The 17,716-nt window shown below is 55.9% G+C and overlaps 1 protein-coding gene across 2 annotated transcripts; it reads right to left on the minus strand.

The window, feature by feature from the left end:
• Positions 1 to 9,124: 9,124 nt before the first annotated feature.
• Positions 9,125 to 17,384, minus strand: LOC109371080. Of its 2 annotated transcripts, none has more exons than XM_019623296.2 (6): positions 14,374 to 17,384; positions 13,873 to 13,988; positions 13,336 to 13,424; positions 11,696 to 11,973; positions 10,555 to 10,646; positions 9,125 to 9,467 (listed from the first exon to the last, which is right to left on the minus strand). In XM_019623296.2, the coding sequence occupies exons 1-5, from the start codon at positions 14,814 to 14,816 to the stop codon at positions 10,556 to 10,558; spliced, it is 1,017 nt and encodes a 338-aa protein (XP_019478841.1). In that variant the 5' UTR covers positions 14,817 to 17,384; the 3' UTR covers positions 9,125 to 9,467; position 10,555. The 2 variants fall into 2 exon arrangements, with proteins under 2 accessions (XP_019478841.1, XP_019478842.1); XM_019623297.2 differs by having other exon boundaries at positions 11,840 to 11,973; positions 14,374 to 17,173.
• Between the last annotated feature and the right edge of the window lie 332 nt (positions 17,385 to 17,716).

The raw sequence follows: 17,716 nt of genomic DNA on the forward strand, positions 1-17,716 counted from the left end.
TCTCTGCCCCCCCAGGACCAGCACACGCGGCCCTCAGCCCTCCAGCCTCCCTCCTAAGGCACAACAGCCGCCCTTGGGGCAGCGCTCCCCCCGAGGTGCAGCACAGCTATCCCGCAACACCGGCAGAGCCGGCGAAAGCCCCAGGTGAGGACAGGCCGGCTCTGGCTGGATTTTTCTCCCCCAGGCAAGTACTTGTGGCAGGAAAATCCCTGAAGCCCAGCTGCCAGCAAGCCAGCCCCGTGCTGGAGCAGCTGCACCTCCTGCCACCTCTCCATCCCCCTTCCACCATCAACAAAACCTCTTCTTGTGCAATGCACGAGCTCGCCCCCTTCACCCCCGACTACCAGCCCCGTTCATTATGCCCACCCCCCTCATCGCCACCGGTAGCTGCAAGCAGGAAGGACCACCCCTCCCCCCAATCCCCAAAGCCCCTCTTGGTGCCTGCAGCCCATCACCCAATGCACCAGGCTGGGCGAGCAGCTCTGGGCTCCCAATATAACACCAGTGGAAAAGGAGCACGTCCTCAGAACATCTTCTGGACAGCACAGCTGCCCTAGTTCTACACTTTAATTAAAACTTGACTGCTGTAAAAACAATATCGGAAGGGGAAGGAAAAAAAAACAACATGATGCATTTTCCTCGTTTATTTCTCTTCTGTCCTCTTTTTTTTTTTCACAAACAAGCACACAGGTTTCAGGAGCCTAAACCTTGCCCTAAATAGTGGATTTTATTTTTTTCCACAAGGAAACGGACAGGTCCCCTGGCAGAACAAAGGGGAAAAAAAATTAGTGCAATTCCTCTGGGGGAGATGTGAATTCAGGTCCATCAGGATTAGCTGCGTTTTCAGCACAGGACAAATTTAGAAGCCTTTATCTCAGGGCAACAGAGGGGGAAAAAAGAAGATCATAAGAAAAAAAAATGCCGCTGCTAAAAGCAAATGAAGGTTTCAAAACAGGAGCTCAAAGAAAGCCCCAGTGGAATCAGAGACCAAAACTTTGTGCACAGATCAGCCGCTCTGATCAAAGGCACACACAGCATCTCGGCCAGCAGTGCTGTGCACCCATCCGTGAGCACCACATCCTTGCTGGGCACCTCCTCTGCAGGCTCCCAGTGCACTCATCCTTCTCAGGGGGCTGCTCGTGTTTGTTGAGCAGCAAGCAATGAAATCACTAGGAGAGGCCAAAAGCTCCGTTGCGCTGAACACAAGTTGTGCCTGGCCTGCTTTCTCCTGTCCAGAAGAACACGAGCAGCGAGTCGCAGCCTCTTGCGTTCTCCTTTGCATCTCCCGCTCTGGACCAAACATCCCAACCAACTCCACCGAGGACAGGGAATAGAAAGCATTTTAGTGGTGCATCCCTGCCCCACCACGCAGCCACAACCACAACGTTGCCAACCTCCTGTGTTCCCACAGCTCGGTCCCTGGGCGGCTCCCAGCCCGTGGGATGCTCTGTGCACAGCACAGCCCCAGGTGAGCGGCACAGCCCCGGCCTTGGGGATGCTCGCAGGCACACACTCTGGGTGGCCGCCTCGCTCCCCACACAGCCCAGGTCCCGGGAAGATAGAGGAGTTAAAAATAAGAGCGTTTCCTTCCTTACCCCCTACTTTAGGCCAAGCGATAAATAAAAACTGGGAGTTTCTGCCTCCCGGAGAGGAAGCGGCTGCGGAGAGGCGGCCGGTGAGTCAGTGCCGCAGCAGCCACCCCTCTCCCAGGCACAGCCTTCATCCCTGGCGGGGCCGGAACCACATTCCTTTCCCATGCTGAAATTGCTCCTTTTGCAGGCAGCTGCTCCAACTGAGGGGCCACATCCCTCCCCCGGCCCCCCCTGTCCTGTCCACATGATGCTCCTTTGGCAGAGGTTCCCCTCCAACTGTATCTCCTGCACACTCTCCCCGTGATGGCCCTGGGCTGCCGGGCTCCGCAGTGAGTGCTCCCAACACTGCAGCTGCACTGTGGGGTGGGATTGGCTACACAAACCTCCAAAAAGCCCTCCAGAGCCCAACTGGAGCTCTTGGTTGGGCAGGGGCTGAGGGAGTAGATACAGCAGTAAGAGAGGGATGGGGATGCTGGGCACTCTGGGGCTGGGGAGTCTGATGGGTTGTGGTATCCAAACAGAATTCCCACCCTGTTGGGTCCCCAGCTAGTGTTGGCACTGGGAGTCCCAGATCAAGGTTGGGAGTGCAAGGGTGAAGCTGCATGCAGACGGGAGGAGAAAAATAACTGTAGCCTCCTTTGTTCGTGGAGGAGGAAGGGAGACACTTGGGCCCTTGTGTGCATTGCGGGAAGGTTCTGCTGGCAGCCATACAGAACAGGGGGACTCTTTGGCTACGAGGAGGGTTTGCTCCCCATGTCAGTGTGTTCTGGGCACACTCTGACCCCAGTGCTGCCCATGGATGCAGAGCAGAGGCTGCTTGGGCTCTGCGTGCCCTCCACACCCCTGTGTGCTCCTCCTGATCCAGCACCCTGCAGTGAGCAGGCAGGACAGCACTGACTACTCAAATCCCAAACCCAAATCCCAAACCTCCCCACCAGCAGCTGTCTGAAAGGCAACCCAAGGTCTTCAGGGCTGGGATGAGCCCCCCGTGGGTGACTTAATTAATGGGAGCAGATGAAAGACAGCCCCCTCCCGCCCGTCCCATCTGTACCTCCCCAGCAGCCCCACAGGAGCAGCCACGCTCCCCCAAAATAGCTCTCAGACAGCATGACTTTGGCCCACATCCTCAAAGGTGTCAAGGCTTTAGGTTATGCTCACAAATGCCACACACTGCAGATGCCATGCCCCTCACACAACCCTGTGCACGCTGGGTTTACACCAGCAAGGAATAGAGAAGCCGTCGGAAAATAGGACAAAGCTGAGCCATACCTCCCAGCACCTTTGCTCCTTGCCCATCCTCTGTTCCCCATGTCTGAGCTCACAGATGGGCACGCTCTGCGCCGAGGGGGAGCAGCAAGAGCTGAGCGGAGGGGAGGGGAAGGAGCCCCCACAGCCCCCCAGCCTCCCCAGGAAGGGTTAAGCCAAGCTGGTATTGAAGACACTTTGTACTTGGTTTTAAAAATACAGCCAATCCCCCCGTGGCACAGCGCCATGCAAGTCGCAGGTATATTTCCACCGCTGAGCCAATAACCTTCCCCAAGGGAAATTTAGGCTTCTTATGATTAAAAGGGGAAAAAATAATAGCGGGGAATTAAATATAGTACGGAGCTAGAGAACAATTAGTAGTTGCCATTAGCGACACCAGGCCGAGTTTGGGACAAATGCTGCTGTTGTCTGGAGAGCAGCAGGGATGGTGACACTGGGGCTGGGGACACCCAGGGCTGAGCTGAACCCCAGCAGCCTGACCCCGAGCACGCAGCAGCCCGCTGGCACCGGCCACACCTTGTGGGCACGATTTTTCTGCCTTCACTTTATCAAGAACAAATGGAAGTGTTTGCACAGGCTTGCAACTTCCCTAATAAGCAAATACGGGTTAATAGTGGGTGGAGCAGGGGCTGGGGCTGGGGCTGTACCCTTGCTGTGGGCACGGAGGGCAGAGGGCAGCAGGGACAGAGCAGGCGAGGCAAGAGCCCTCCTCCTTGTTCCCCATTCTGACCCATTTGTTGCCCAAGACCCACAGCGTTGCACAACCCTCCCTTGCGGTGCTGCCTGGTCACTGCCCTGCATGGTGCTTGTCACCTTTTTGTGGCTTCCATGCAAACTTCTGCACGGTTGCACAGCAGTTTTTTGCTGCACATAAGCTGACTTGTTGCCCACTCCAGTCATGCCCATGTGAGAACAGCACTAGCAGCTCTGCAGGCTCATCCCCAAGGGCACACGCTGCTTTACCTCCTGACCTCTCCTCCCTGCTCCCCGTGGCCTCATGTGGTCCCAGCGACAGGCGCATTTTCAAGAGCAGCCCCAGGAATATGTGAAACCACATCAGCTCTGCTCGCACGAGCTGGGCAGCCTTTCTGCCTCTCCTTCCTCACACCAGTGTGTGCCATCCAATGCAGAAGCCTGGAGGGATCTGCTGCAAGCTGCTCCAGCCCAGCGGCTGCTGCAGCACAGCCTCCCCTTTCAATAGCTCTTTTCGAGATGGATTACCACGCCAAGCAGCATTTCCTCTGCCTCCAAGCAGGCCATGCCTAGACCATGGTCAGCACACAACAATGAATGAACAACATCTTATCGGAGTGGGGAAATGCGCTCTGCGGGCACAGTGCCACCCATGCGCAGCACCGGAGGTGGGACAGACTGCAGCTCCATCCCCACTGGGACGGGGATGCACAGCCCACTTGGGATGCACTGCAGCACCCGGCCCCGCTGAGGGACGCTGAGAAGTCACAGGGGACAGGGACACAGCACAGAAAGACCTGGCATGGCCAGTCCTCCCCCAGCCTCCATTTCCCCCTGTGAGGTTTCATGTGAAATGGCTGATCTGAGGTTCTTCCCTCCTGCTTGGCTTTTTGAGACAAGTTGGTGCCGAGAAGCCTAATTACAGTCTTTGCTGAGATAACTGCACGCTTCGCTGCTGAAGGAGAGGTTGGGTTACAGCAGGCATGGGGCCAGAGCCAGCCGAACCCAGCTGTGCCACCACCTCCCTGTGCTCTGCTCCATCCCACCGAGGGACAGGCGACAGGCAGACACTGCTCCCTTACAGTGAGGCACACTGAACAGGGGAGCACACGGGCAGCCCTGCAGTGCTGGAAGGAAGTGTGCTGTGAGGGCACACAACCATGCTGGTGGCACAGCTCCAGATGGAGGGCGATGCTCGGGGCTGTGCCTCTATCCCAACACATGGGGACATGGGTGCTCGATGGGGTGAGGGCCCATACACGTCTCCCAAAGTTCCACACTCATCGGCAGAGGGACAGCAGACAAAAGAATTCACAAGGAGAAAGGATCTGCTCTGCCTCAAGCGCAGCATGCAGTCATAGCTAACTCATCCCTGGGCAGCAGAAATCCCTTAGCAATTGGGATGCTGGGAGCAGAGGCACCCCAAGAGGTGTCCAGCACACCACTTACCATCCTGGGCAGTAGAATGCATTTTTGCTTTTGTTCCAGCAGGACTACATCCCCGGGTGCGTCAGGGTTGGGATGCAAATTTGGGAGCAGAGGGCAGCTGTGTGGAGCGGTGCTGCACCCACCAGCACCTTGCACTGACTCAGGAGCCCAGCTGTTCCCATGGCTGCAGCTCAGTCTGTTCTCAGACCACCTGCACAGAGGTGGGGAAGATTTTCAGGCTCATATTCCACCCTCGTGTGCCATAGTACAGCAGATCCCAAGGGCACGAACTGCTTAGGGAAGAGCAGACCCCATAGGGTGGATGCTCACAGTTTGGGACCCATAATATCTTTGTTTGGGGTCAGGCACCGTGGATCACATCACAGAATCACAGAATCACAGAATCACAGAATGGCCCGGGTTGGAAGGGACCTCAAGGATCACGAAGCTCCAATGCCCTGCCACAGGCAGGGTCACCGACCTCCACATTTCACAGCAGCCCAGGCTGCCCAGGGCCCCATCCAACCTGGCCTTGAACACCTCCAGGGATGGACGGGGCATCCACAGCCTCTCTGGGCAGCTGTTCCAGCACCTCACCACTTTCATAGTAAAGAACTTCCTGCATCCTCTGCAGCCCCATAGGAAATGCCCCCACTAGCTCACTCCCCTTTCAAGGCACCCCACCCATTGCTGCAATCAGAGGGCTTGGAGTGGATTCTCTCTCCCCACACCCAGAGGTTGCTGGACCAAAGAAGTTCTCAGCTTCTTCCCACCCAAAGCTCCCTCAGCAAAGAGAGAGGGGAGATTCAGGTGTACAGAAACTGTGCCCTATTGGACACGTTTCCACGCTCACTCCCAAATCCACCTCGTCACACTGGGGTGGGTCAAAAAGAGTCCAGAAGCAACTTCCACCAACAGCAGAGAATGCACTGAACAAAGACCCGCCACCCCTGTTTGCAGAAGGGAAGAGTTAGTCACACCGTGCTGAGTGCAGCTGAGTCACCCGCAGGCACTGAGCTGTGGGATATGGGATGGGAGAGGCTGTTTGCTGCCTCTCCATGTGAATCAATCGGGGCTGCAAAGCAAGTCAGTGGCAAGCTGAGAGGGAAGAGGAATAGCTGGCAATAGTTTATAGCTGCTAACGGAAAGAAAAGGGAACCATAGAGGTGCTTTATTTGCAAGACTGGAACTGGCTTTAAAAATTATAGGTAACATTATATTGGGTTTTATATAGTACTGAGAGCCCCAAAAGCTATTTCACACACTGCAGCAATGCAGCTCCTGCCTTCCTGGCTCATAGCAGCATCTAGGCTGGGATTTTTGAGAGCGCCGGCCCCTCAGTGGGGCTCACAGTGGGCACACAGTGCCTGGGGAGCTGATGGCTTGAAAACATGCTGTCCCAGCAGCACAGCTGGCTCCGTGTGGATCATCGGAAGCCCATCCAGAGGCAGGACATGATTGCCTCATTGGACTCCCAAACTGGAACACAACATGTGTTTGTGTTGGTGAAGCAGAGTGTTATTTATTGTGGATCAAGAACACTTCCCATCTGGCATTTTGTTTCAACACCAAATGTTTGGCTCACCAGTAATGAACATTTCCTCTGATCAAAATCACGGCTCTCAGTGAGCAAAATGCTCCAATGCTCTGGGAGGGAACGGCCCAGCCCAGCCGAGCAGCACAAGCCATGGGTTCCTCTGATGGGGCCACTTCTTGTTCCTTATCCCAGCCAGGTGCATCTCCAGCTCAGCTTTCCATACTGGGACATCTCCAGTTCGTGTGTCCCATTGCACAAAGCCAACGTGTCCCTGTTGGAGGGCTGTGGTGGGGCAAGCAGGGATAGATGCCCCAACATCCTACATTTACAAAGGGATTCAAGTCTGCGTGTAAAGCAGCAATTATATCTGCATATAAAAGTGGGCATTGCTCCGTCCCGGAGGAGGGAGGGGAGGGGAGGATTCAGCCATGAGAAATTCCTGCCCACGGGTGCTCACCCCCAGGGCTTGAATCACTTCTCTCATCTGACCCACAAGATGGACGATGTCCTCGAAAATGGGCTCTTTGTTTCTCCAACATTTCTCCCCTCTGGGCCAGGGCTCTGAGCCCTCTTTGTTGGCTAAATGACAATTGCTTTCACAGTGATTCCAGTGGCTGAGAGGGGACTTTTGAGGCTCATCTGAACAGGGAGGAAAGAGCTCAGCAGATGCCCCGTGCAGAGGAAGCGCTGTGCATGCTGGAGCAGCTTTGTTTTTGAAAAATACCAGGCTACATCCTTAGTGGTTTCAGATTTGGGGCACAGATTGTCTACTTGCTCTGCAATTTTAGAGCACCTGAAATAATGGGATCTTAGGCTGGAGGCGATCTCTAGAACCTCTCAGCTGCCATCATCATACAAATGGGTCGTAATAAAAAATAAATTAGTGTGAGTCCACAGCTGCCAGCAGAGCTCCATTCCTTCCTCAGGCTGAGGATCCAGATGAATATTTCATTGAAAATATCCTATTATGTTGGCTCATATCGTTGGAATATCTGCACATCTCTCGTTCGTAGCTCAACTTTACAACAGCTTTGTGAGACCTGGGAACCTCAGATGGAAAGTTATTTCGGGCACAGGGCCGTCTAATTCACCTCGTGTCGGTGCAGCATCCCATGCAAAGCAGAGCAGGGCTGGGGAATAAGCAGTGAGAGCACGCAGCTCACAGCAGGGCTGCACCGACACAGGGGAAGGAGCAGGAAATTGGATGGAGTGCTCCCATGGCACATCCATGTCTGCAGCAGTGATGGAACCGCGGCGTTGCAGCAGCTCCCATCAGTGTGAGGAAAGCAAAGCAGAGTGGCTTGCAGAGGCTCCTCCACGCCGTGCAGGTTGCAGCACTTGCTCTAGCACCGTGTTGGTGTTTGTAAATAGCACCTCTTGAAATACGTTGTGCAGGATGTGGGAGCACCACGTGAGCGTGCAGCTGCTCACCGTGGCGGTGGGCCCAGCTCTGCCCTGATAGAGGAGAGCAGAACACACCCTGCCCACTCCCACCACCCACCACATGCAGTGCCAAGCGTGGCTCCGTGCAGACCCCTCCAATTCCCACCCACACAGTGGGAATGGTGCAGGGATGAGGGCTGCCCTACCCAGGGATGCTTGAATGCTGTGGAAATGACTTGGTCAGCTCTGGCAACCCTCGTTTAGCAGATGACAGCAGCTGCTTCCCAAGGCAGTGTGTAACCCAAGTGACTCAGCAGAGGCAAACCCTTCCTCCTGGCATCTCCTCGCCCGGTGCTGGTGTGTGACACACGACCTGGCAGAGGGGCACTGCTAAGAATACCCACATTTTATATAGTGCTTTTCTACAGGAAATCCCGCAGAAGTTTATTTGGAGCTGAAGGTTTCTAAGGACACATCAAGGACGCAGAGTTCTGCTACCAGAGAGGTGATGTGGGATGTTTCTATTGACGCAATAGCTCTGCTCAACCCAGAGAAAGTAACAATGGCCCTGGTTAATTTGCCATCGTTAGGGTCCAAAGTGAACACCTGCAAGACAAGCAGGGAGGGGATCCCGCTCTCACCACTGGTATTTCAGGTTGGCCAGGAGAGTTTAGATGGCACAGCCCCATTTTGCAGAAGGAGAGCATGCGAGCCATGCCGGGAGCAATGCGCTCCAACCCCGCAACCAGCACAGGTGGAAGTCTGGGGAGGGAACCCATGCTGGGATAACTCTGAAATAACCCAAGGCGCGCGGGGAACGCCTGGAGAGCCGGTGCGGACACGGCAGGCTTTGTCTGGGGCAGGTCGGCTGGGTGTGTGCTTCCTGGCATACAATTCCCAGATTAGCAGGAGCCGGGCTGCCAGCAGCTCCTCCAGCCCTGCTCGCATGGTTTCTCCCATGTACTCAAACAGAAGATGAAGAGCAGAGGGTCTTCTCCTCTACAGGGTCGGGGTCCTCCAACTCCTCTCCAACACTGCATACAAGATTGTCACCTTTAACAATCAGGGGACCATCATGGATCGGAGGATCACACCTCTCCTTTGCCTTTTCTAACCCCCAAATTAAAAAATTAATCCATAAACACCTTAAAAACCACAGAGAGGAAAGTGGAAGACGTGAAAAAAACTGGGAGGTGGAAGGAAAGAAAGAAAGGAGAAAAACGAATTCAGCAGAGAATTCTGTGTTTAATGAGGGAACTTGAGAGCAAAGACGGAGAAGCAAGAAGAGCTCATTCACACAAAATGTTCAATTGAAACCACCTCAGACCAAACTTGTCCACCCCATGGGTGTGGTGAGACACGCAGGGCCTTCTCCAAGGAAAAGGAAAGGGAAAAAGCAGCAAGGAAACGTGGTGTGCACATGAATGATAAACACAAAGGAAAGAAGAGGAGGAAGATGAAGCACGGGGCTCCTGGGCAGGTTGGGAACAGCAGAGGGGAAGCACTGATGTCTCCTGCAGTGGCGGTGTGGCTCCGTGGGGCTGCTCCCACCTCTGCAGGTGCTGCATCTGGGGACAGAGGGAGGACACAGCTGAGCGGCTCTGAGAACCTCCAGCATTTCCCACTGAGAGCCATGGGGTGCTGGAGCTGTGCTGCAATCATCAGCATGAAACCAACTCTCTTGAAGCCTCAAACCCCATTTGGAGACACCAGAAGCATCCCAGCTGACCTCAGGCCTCCAGGCATCCCCCACTTCACCATGGATCGTGTTTGTGGATGGGGACCTGTCTGCAGACACTCCCTTAGAGCTGCTGAGGGCTTTGGGATCAGCCTCACACCCCACAGCTCCCAGGGGATAGGAGAGGGACACAGAGAACCCGGAACCCCATAAAACTCCGGGTGCCTTCCTACACACTGAAAACTTGTGCCTGCCCACACACTGCAGCGAAGAGAGGAAAGAAAAAAAAAAAAAGACAGAGCAAACAACTCGATAAAACTCACAGCCTGCACGGCATGAGACAAAGAATCCGCCTCCGCACTCAGATCTCCAACAATATTCGGGATTTCCCATCCCCCCATTGCGGCTGCTGAGGACAAGGACGGTGCTTTGGGGGGGGTGGGGGTGGCTGCCCAAGAACGGAGTGAAGGAAGCTGCATTTTTCTCTCTCTCTCTGCCTGTCCCATTGGCACCAACACTTGGGTGATGGGAGCAAAAGCAGCAAGTGCACCTGAGGTTGGAGCGCTGGTACTGCCCTGAGCCCTCGTCAGCCTCTGTGTCAGGGGTATTTAGAAACGTGGCATTGGTCCCTGCAGGGCTGTAGGGAGCAGGAGGCGCTATGCAACCCCTCGTGGAGAGAAGAAACTGAGGCAGGGAGTGCAGAGCCAGACTGCTCAGAGGCACAGCCTTAAAACCAGGCCCATCTAATACAAAACCTCACTGAAAGGCGCTGCTGTTTGTGCAGAAATGAACAGCTTTATCTAAACAGATTTGTGCTGCTGGCACTGTGCAGCTTTCAGCACACTGGCCCTGATTTGTCGGAGGAGGTGGCACACAGCCCTGACCCACTCTGACCAGGTGACAACCAGGAATGAGCACAGAGCACCACAGTGCTCCCACGTCAGTGCACCAATCGTGTTTTTCCCTTCCAGACTGACCTCAGCCTTCTCCAGGCATTCCTGCTCTGTTTGCTCCCAGCTCTGCCTGGCTTCTCCCAAAGCCACCAGCGGCTGCTCTGCTTTTGGAAAACCTTGGCAGAAGAAAGAAATGTGTCAAAGAGGTGGTAGCTGTGCCCGCAAAGCCCTCCTGCTCAGGAGGTGATGGGTTGGCTTTCCTGGGAGGTTAGGAAAAAGACAGGAGACCACAGTGTGGGAAAGTATAGCAACTCTGTGTACTGAAATATTCTGGATCTACAGGGAAAATTTGGAGGGAATGTTCTGTGAGCAACAATTCTGCACTGGGGACAAAGATGAGGAGGAGAACGGTTTGGGTTTCACTCCCCATAAGCAGGGGTCCAAGGTGATGATGCTCAGCCTGCACACCCCACCATCAGCCCTCTAGTAGGGACATGCAGAACTGCCCTTCCGTATTTATACACCAGGAGGTGTGTAAACCAGAAGGTGTACTTTTCAGCTGTTTTGTCCTAAACAGATCACAGCTTGACAGCCTTTCCTGAACTCCTGAAAGAGACAAGCTGGCATATGCCAGGCTCTCTGGACCCGGCTGTTTGACGAGCACTCAACAGCTCCAATAGCTGCTATAATAGCTGCTATCGTGTTTGTGGATGGGGACATGTCTGCAGACACTCCCTTAGAGCTGCTGAGGGCTTTGGGATCAGCCTCACACCCCACAGCTCCCAGGGGATAGGAGAGGGACACAGAGAACCCGGCACCCCATAAAACTCCGGGTGCCTTCCTACACACTGAAAACGTGTGCCTGCCCACACACTGCAGCCTGGATCTGCTGGGTTCTTTGTAAAAACAACAAACAAACAAACAAACAAACAAACCACCACCACAACAACAACAACAAAAACCTGGATAAATCTGATGCACACGACAAGTGCTTTGCCTGGATCCTCCAATTCTCTCCATCCAGAGTGCAGAGCCAGCCCAGCTGTGCCGGACCCGACGTCAGCACATCGGCTGTGTGCTGCATGAGCATCACGGCTCCATATCCCCCTGCTGTTGCTGTTCCCATCCTTCCATCCCCGCTGCCCCCCAGCCGGGCACGGAGACCCGGCGCGGCCCCGCACGCTCCCACGCGCGTCTGCGGCGTTCGGCTGCGTTGGTTTCAAACCTGGCTCGGTTTGAAGTCCGAGAGTGCCACCTGGTGCTGCGAGGGGATCCCTCTGCACGGCTCTGAGGACCGGCAGACCCAGACGGGACGGACGGACGCGGCCCCGGCGGAGGGGATGCTCCCATCGCAGGGGGAGGAGCCCACCTGTACACCGGCAGTGCTGCAGAGGGTTCTGCGGGCAGGACGGGGAGCTGAGGGCTCGTGGGGCTGCTCTCATCTGCCCGCAGGAGCGGCTGCTCCTCGCTTTCCAGCTCCATCGAACTCCTCGAGGCACGAGCCTGCAGCAAAAGGATTAAATAAAAAAGACAGTAGAGTGAGAAAAACGTCTCCGTGCAATGGGATTCTGATGTAATGCTATTTCCAGTGGCTGATCTTGACAAAACAATGCTACGTCTGCCTTCTGCCACCAACCCAGTTTGCCATCCATAGGTCTCAGAAGTGCTTTGTGCAATGCAGTGGATGTCTTCTGGTCTGGATGGGAAGCTGAGGCAGGCAGGGCAGAGGCTGGGCCTGCTCACGCAGGGAGTGAATGACAAAGCCCAGCAGGACTGTGGTCTCTGGACTCCATAACTGTTCCCTTAGTTCTCATCCCCTAGGTTTTCCCAGGCAGAGGTGGGCTGTGCTGTACAGTTACGCTGGTTGTTGATCTGCTTTAAAAATTTACTAACAGGCTCAGGCAACTCCTCGAACTGCTGTTAAAACACTGTCCCAGAGTCCATCTCTGCTGTCTGGAAGGAAATATCGACCGTTTCTCCAGGAGCTGATTTACTGCACTGCACCCGCTAGCAGGGAGGGGGCCTGATTTGCCTGGTATCCACGCGGTGCTGCTCACACCCCACACCCATCCTCCAGCTGCATTAAACCACGAACCCTCCCAGCACCCCGGCTCCTTCCTGCATCCCTACCAGGTCCTGCTGCTTTCTCAGCACCTTGCAGAGCCCTGGCAGAGCAGCTGAAGGCTCTGCTCTGCTTCAGGTTCATTGCTCTGCTGCAAACTCACCCAGGCTTTGTTGTCTGGATTGCAGACACCCATCCTCCTCCTGCTATGGCCTCCTCTGGGCTTGCTCCTGCTCTTGTGCAGATTTTAGGGGTAATCATTAGCATCCCTGCTCAGACCCCATCTCACACGAGGATCCACTCTGTGGGGTCGTCTCTTGCTTTACTTTGGATCAATGTGTCAGGGAAGCCCAAGAGCTATTGCAGTGGGATTGGCAGACAGCAAGCTCATTTTGCACATGCAGCTTCCTCCAGAGCTGCTGGGTGACCACCGGCCTCAGTTAAACAGCCATGGTCACAGTAAGGTCTGTAAGACCAAGAAGAGAATCCCAAAGGCCTGGCTTTTGCCACTGTCCCTATTTCCCACTCATCCATCTCTTCTCAGCAAATATCCCAACACCCCTCCATGTGTTGCCCATCACAGCCCTGAGATCATTGCTTGCTCAGCCAGGAAGGATATAGGGGTAGAGAAGAACCTCAGAACCAACACCGAAAGCCCCCACCTCTGATGCATTTGTGCCTTGGCAATACTAGTGATCATCGTTAGCATCCCCTACACCGATCCATCCCTACACCTTTTCTCAGTCCCGAGGGCATTGTACAGCAGTCCTTTCCTTAGCCCCACACTCTGTCTTCTCACCAACCTTACGCAAAGTCCATTGGTGTCTGTTCACACTGATGAACCTGTTCCACAGGGACAGCTCTGCTTTCGGGGATCCTGCGCCCTGCTTTGCTGTTTGAAATAAATCCAAAGAAAGCAGTGACTCTCCAGGGCTGCCACCTCCCTTCCTTCATGCTGTCTGTGGCACAGCAAGCAAACCTCTGACAGAGGACACAGTGCCAGGTCCAGGTCCTCCAGAGATGGGAGAGCAGCCAGGCACACCTGGCTCTGGGACTGGTGGGAAACAGTCTCAGTGCCCCATCCCTCCCATTGCTGGATGTGAGGGATGCTCTGTGCTCTCTGCCATGGCCTGTGGGTACCACCCCAGTGAGCTGACTCCCAGGGCAACCCCCTGGCTGATGTTCTCTGACACACAGCCTCAATGCAGCATTCAGCCAGCAGCCCCAAGGCTCAGACCCCCGAAAGCAACACACAGGCAGGAGAGAGGTACCATTGCCTGGGCAATCCCAGCAGCCAGGGGTGAGGGAGAAAGGAGTCCTCTCTCCTTTGAGCCTCTCACCTTTCAGGAGATGCCCTTTCTCCCATTCAGTGTCAAGATCCATTGAAAACATCGGCTCAGGGCTTGCAGAGCAGGTGTCTTCATCAGCAGCACTCAGACCTTGAAGGAACTCATCCCTGGAGGCAAAGCAATTAGGCAAGATTGAAGGAAGGCAGGAGCAGCACTGCTATCTGTGACTCGGAATCCAACTTCATCCCTTGTCAGCAGCCTGGAGAGGCTAAGGACTGCAAAGGGCTGCAGCACAGGTTCCTTGGTGCTGCACAGGTTGCTGCTCGATGCCGCAGTCTGCATGGAGCAACCTGGGGAGCTCCAGGGAACAGCTGCCTGCTGGGGACAGCTGAAATGCTGCATAGGTTTACTGGGAATGCTGGACTCATTTCAACACTGCTGAGTGAAATGTGCTGCTGGCTGTTCACAGTACCCAAACAGGCAGCCCTCTGCAGAGCACCACCTGTATGGCACTGAAATGAGTGTAACCCCATGCCATCCCCCCACTCTTACATCACCAGAGCTCTGCCAACGGCTTCATCTGCAGCCCCTCTCTCCTCGCCGGCCGCCCCATCGCTCTGCAGGGTCACGGTGCCACCAGGAGCCTCCATCCCATTGCGCTCCACTGCCACTTCCACGTCACTGGTGCTGGTGGTCAGGCAGCTCCTGCTGGTGCTGCTGCCCAGCGATCCCTGCAGGCTGACCTCCCGCAGCTCCCCCAGCAGCAGCTCCATGCTGTCCCCCTCCTCATCCTCGCAGTGCTCCTGGATCCCCCCATGGGTGGGTTCAACCTGCTCTGCCTGCCAGCTGTGGGGCCCTACAGCAGCACCCTGCTCCTGCTTCTCTGCTCTGGGCTCCTGTGCCCCCAGCAAGCTCCGTGGGTACCCAAGGAGGCTTCTGAAAAACTGGAGCAGGGAGGGATGGCTGGAGGGCCGGGCAGCCTGAGGGGCATCCATTGGTGCTGTGAGTGGGGCTGCAGGGCAGCCAGTGGCCCAACGGCTCAAAATAGGTTCAAACTCAACGGTCCCCAACGGCTCAGAGCACAGAGCCCAGGGCCAGGGGCTCTTTCACCCAGTGGGATGAAACCTGCACACCAAGGGCAGAGAGGGGCCCTAAAAGGGAGGGCTCCCCTCAACCCACAGCCACTCATCTCTGCAGCATCCTCAGCTCCGCTGTGGTTTGGCCTAGCCCTGAATGCTTGCACTGCTCATGGAGCTGGGAGGAAGGCTCATGAAAGGCCCACACACCTTCCAGCTCCGTGGCCAACACCAGAAAGCTGCAACACTCCTGCAGGCAGCAGCAGGGTGAAAGGCTTTGAAAGCAGCAGCTGTGTTTGCCATCGCAGTGCCACACATCCATGACAACGATGGCAGCAAACTGCAGCAAACCCAACTGCCCACCTCACCTTGTCCAGCCCACCTGTGGGGCAGCAGGATGTGGTTCTGATGGGTGTTTTCCTGGGGCTGCCATCTGAGGCAGGGCATGGCATCCCTACCATGTCCCTGTGCCCAGCAGGGCCGTGCTGCTGCTGCACTGCTGCTGGTACAAAGCTGCTCTTGTGGAGACAAACTGGTAGCAGCTCATTTTTGCTTCTGCACTTGGAGTTTCTCCTGGCTGGCTCAGTCAGTGTCTGCTTGGCTATAGCCCATAAGCTGCTGGCTGCAAGAACGGTTTTTTCCCCCCAGAAAACTCATCTAAAGCTGCCATGTCATTGTGACATGTTGAAAGTGAGGCCCTCCCACCCCCAGCTGCATCCTCCTGCTTCCTTCCTTCTCATTGCCTGGGCAGGCAGCACAGGACACTGTTCCCAAAGCACAGCTGCACCCCTCCTTGCCAAAAAAAAGCATCTTTGTGCCATAGAAGCAGCAGCTCTTTGCTCTTGTAGGAGGAGGGCTGGGAGTGCAAAGCTGGCTCAGCCCCTACCAGCAGCAGCATGGGGTTAGACTACATCAAACAAGGGTGAAACCACTTCCTAAAATGCCAGTGAATCCTGACACCAGGGGCTCCCTTCTGCGGCTGCTGTTCTACAGCACCCACACCAACAACAGGGGCAGCTGGGAGAGGCTGGGAATGTTTCATATCCATATCCACAACTGCAAAGCTGGATTGGAATTTCTTCCTCATTGCCTCAAGATCTTAAAAACACAGCAATATAAACCAGGCTGTCCCTGCAGCAGCACAGCAATGTGTAGGGTTTCCCAAATGCTTACCATCACCATTTCTCTAAGTCACATTTGCCACTGCTATCCAAGGGCTGGAGCTTTCCACCCAGTTCCCCTCTCCTCCCCATTATGGGCCTTCTCTTGAACACTCTCCAGCAGCCATTGGCAGACACGTGGCAGTTCCTGCATCCCACAGCCTGAGCTCAGCCCTCTCTTTGCTGTGGACACAAAGGAGATGTCCTGTCCCCTACCCCTCTCCATCACTGCAGGCATCCACTGGTTTGCCCTTCACAGCTCTCCTCTGCTGTCCAGGGCATCCCTGGAGCCAGGGCTGAGCCCTCTGCAGTCATTCTGCCAGCAAAGCCTGGCCAGACACATTCCAGGATTCAACGAATCTTCCAGCTCAGCTTCCCGAGTATCCCACAGGGCACGCCGTCCCAGGGCATGGGGCAGACAGCTGAATTGATCACAAGCAGTCAAGCATTCATAGAGGCCCCAAACTTCTTCTCTGGCGTTTGCCAGCAAAGGCTCTGGCAGCGTCGTGGAGGAGGGCAGCTGGGGCAGATTGGTGCTGAGCCAACGCCAGCCCTGCTGAGCTATCTCGTTCTCCAGCATGAATCACACCCTCTCCTCCTCCAGCCACCCGGGTTTTTCCCCAGTCTTGGTGGATTTCGGATCTCCTCAATCATCTGTGAATCATCACCGCCGCCAATCCTTCTTTACCTGGCGGCCCCACGGGGATGTTCCCCACTGGAAATGGTCCAGTGACTCCACGAGGGCACTTTGCCCTCCCGGGGATGCCTGGCAGAGAGGAAACCAACCGTGCTCAAAAGCTGCAGCCTTCCCAGACTGCAGCAGCTCAGGACGCCCCATAAAGAGGCAGGGCAGCTCTCGGGGACACGCAGAATCGGGGTGTAGAGGTGCGTTGCTCTTCCTTCGCCCATGCAGACTCTGCAGAGCAGCGTGTCCCCTGTGTCGCTCAGCCCGGGGGACCTCGATCCCTCGGACACCCCCCGAGCATCCCACGCTCTCGAGCCGCGACGCGCAGCCCCGCAGCCCCTTTCCCACGCTCGGGTCGTGCAAGGCGCCTCTAGAGGGAGCTGAGCCCCGCCCGGCTCCCTTCTACATCTATGGTCTGGGGTTGGGTTTCTATTTTTTTTTTTTTTTCTTCTCTCCCTTTTTCCCCTCCTCCTCCCCCGGCCCTGCTCGCTTCCTTCCCTCGCGCCGCGCCGGGAGGAGGCAGGAAGGGAGGCGGCGGGGATGGAGCAGCTTCCCGGGGGGATGCAGTAGCTCCCCGGGACCCCCCCGGCCGCCTGGTCCCCGCCGGGACAACGGTGAGTACAGAGGAACCCCCGGTGCCCCCACCCGAGGTGATGCGCTTTTCCACGCCGCAAGGGCCGGGCCGGGCGGTGCCGATCGCTCGGTGAGCCGGAAGGAAGGGGGAGGTGCGGGAGGGGGTTCCGGGGGTACAGCGGGATCGGGGGAGGGGAGAGGATGAGCAGAGCCGCGGGGGGTTACAGCGCACACAGCTCCGCAGCGAGAGCCGGGCCGGGGCTGGGGGGTATCGCTCCGCGCTGAGTTTTGCCCCGAAAAGCAAATATTGCCCCTTTCCGTGATATTTCCTCCAGGTTTTGGGGGTCGTCGTTGTTTTTCCCCTTCCCTCGTGAGGCCGCGGAGGTGACATCCCTCCTCTC

This window comes from Meleagris gallopavo, chromosome 28 (assembly GCF_000146605.3).
Source record: "Meleagris gallopavo isolate NT-WF06-2002-E0010 breed Aviagen turkey brand Nicholas breeding stock chromosome 28, Turkey_5.1, whole genome shotgun sequence".
NCBI lineage: Eukaryota > Metazoa > Chordata > Aves > Galliformes > Phasianidae > Meleagris > Meleagris gallopavo.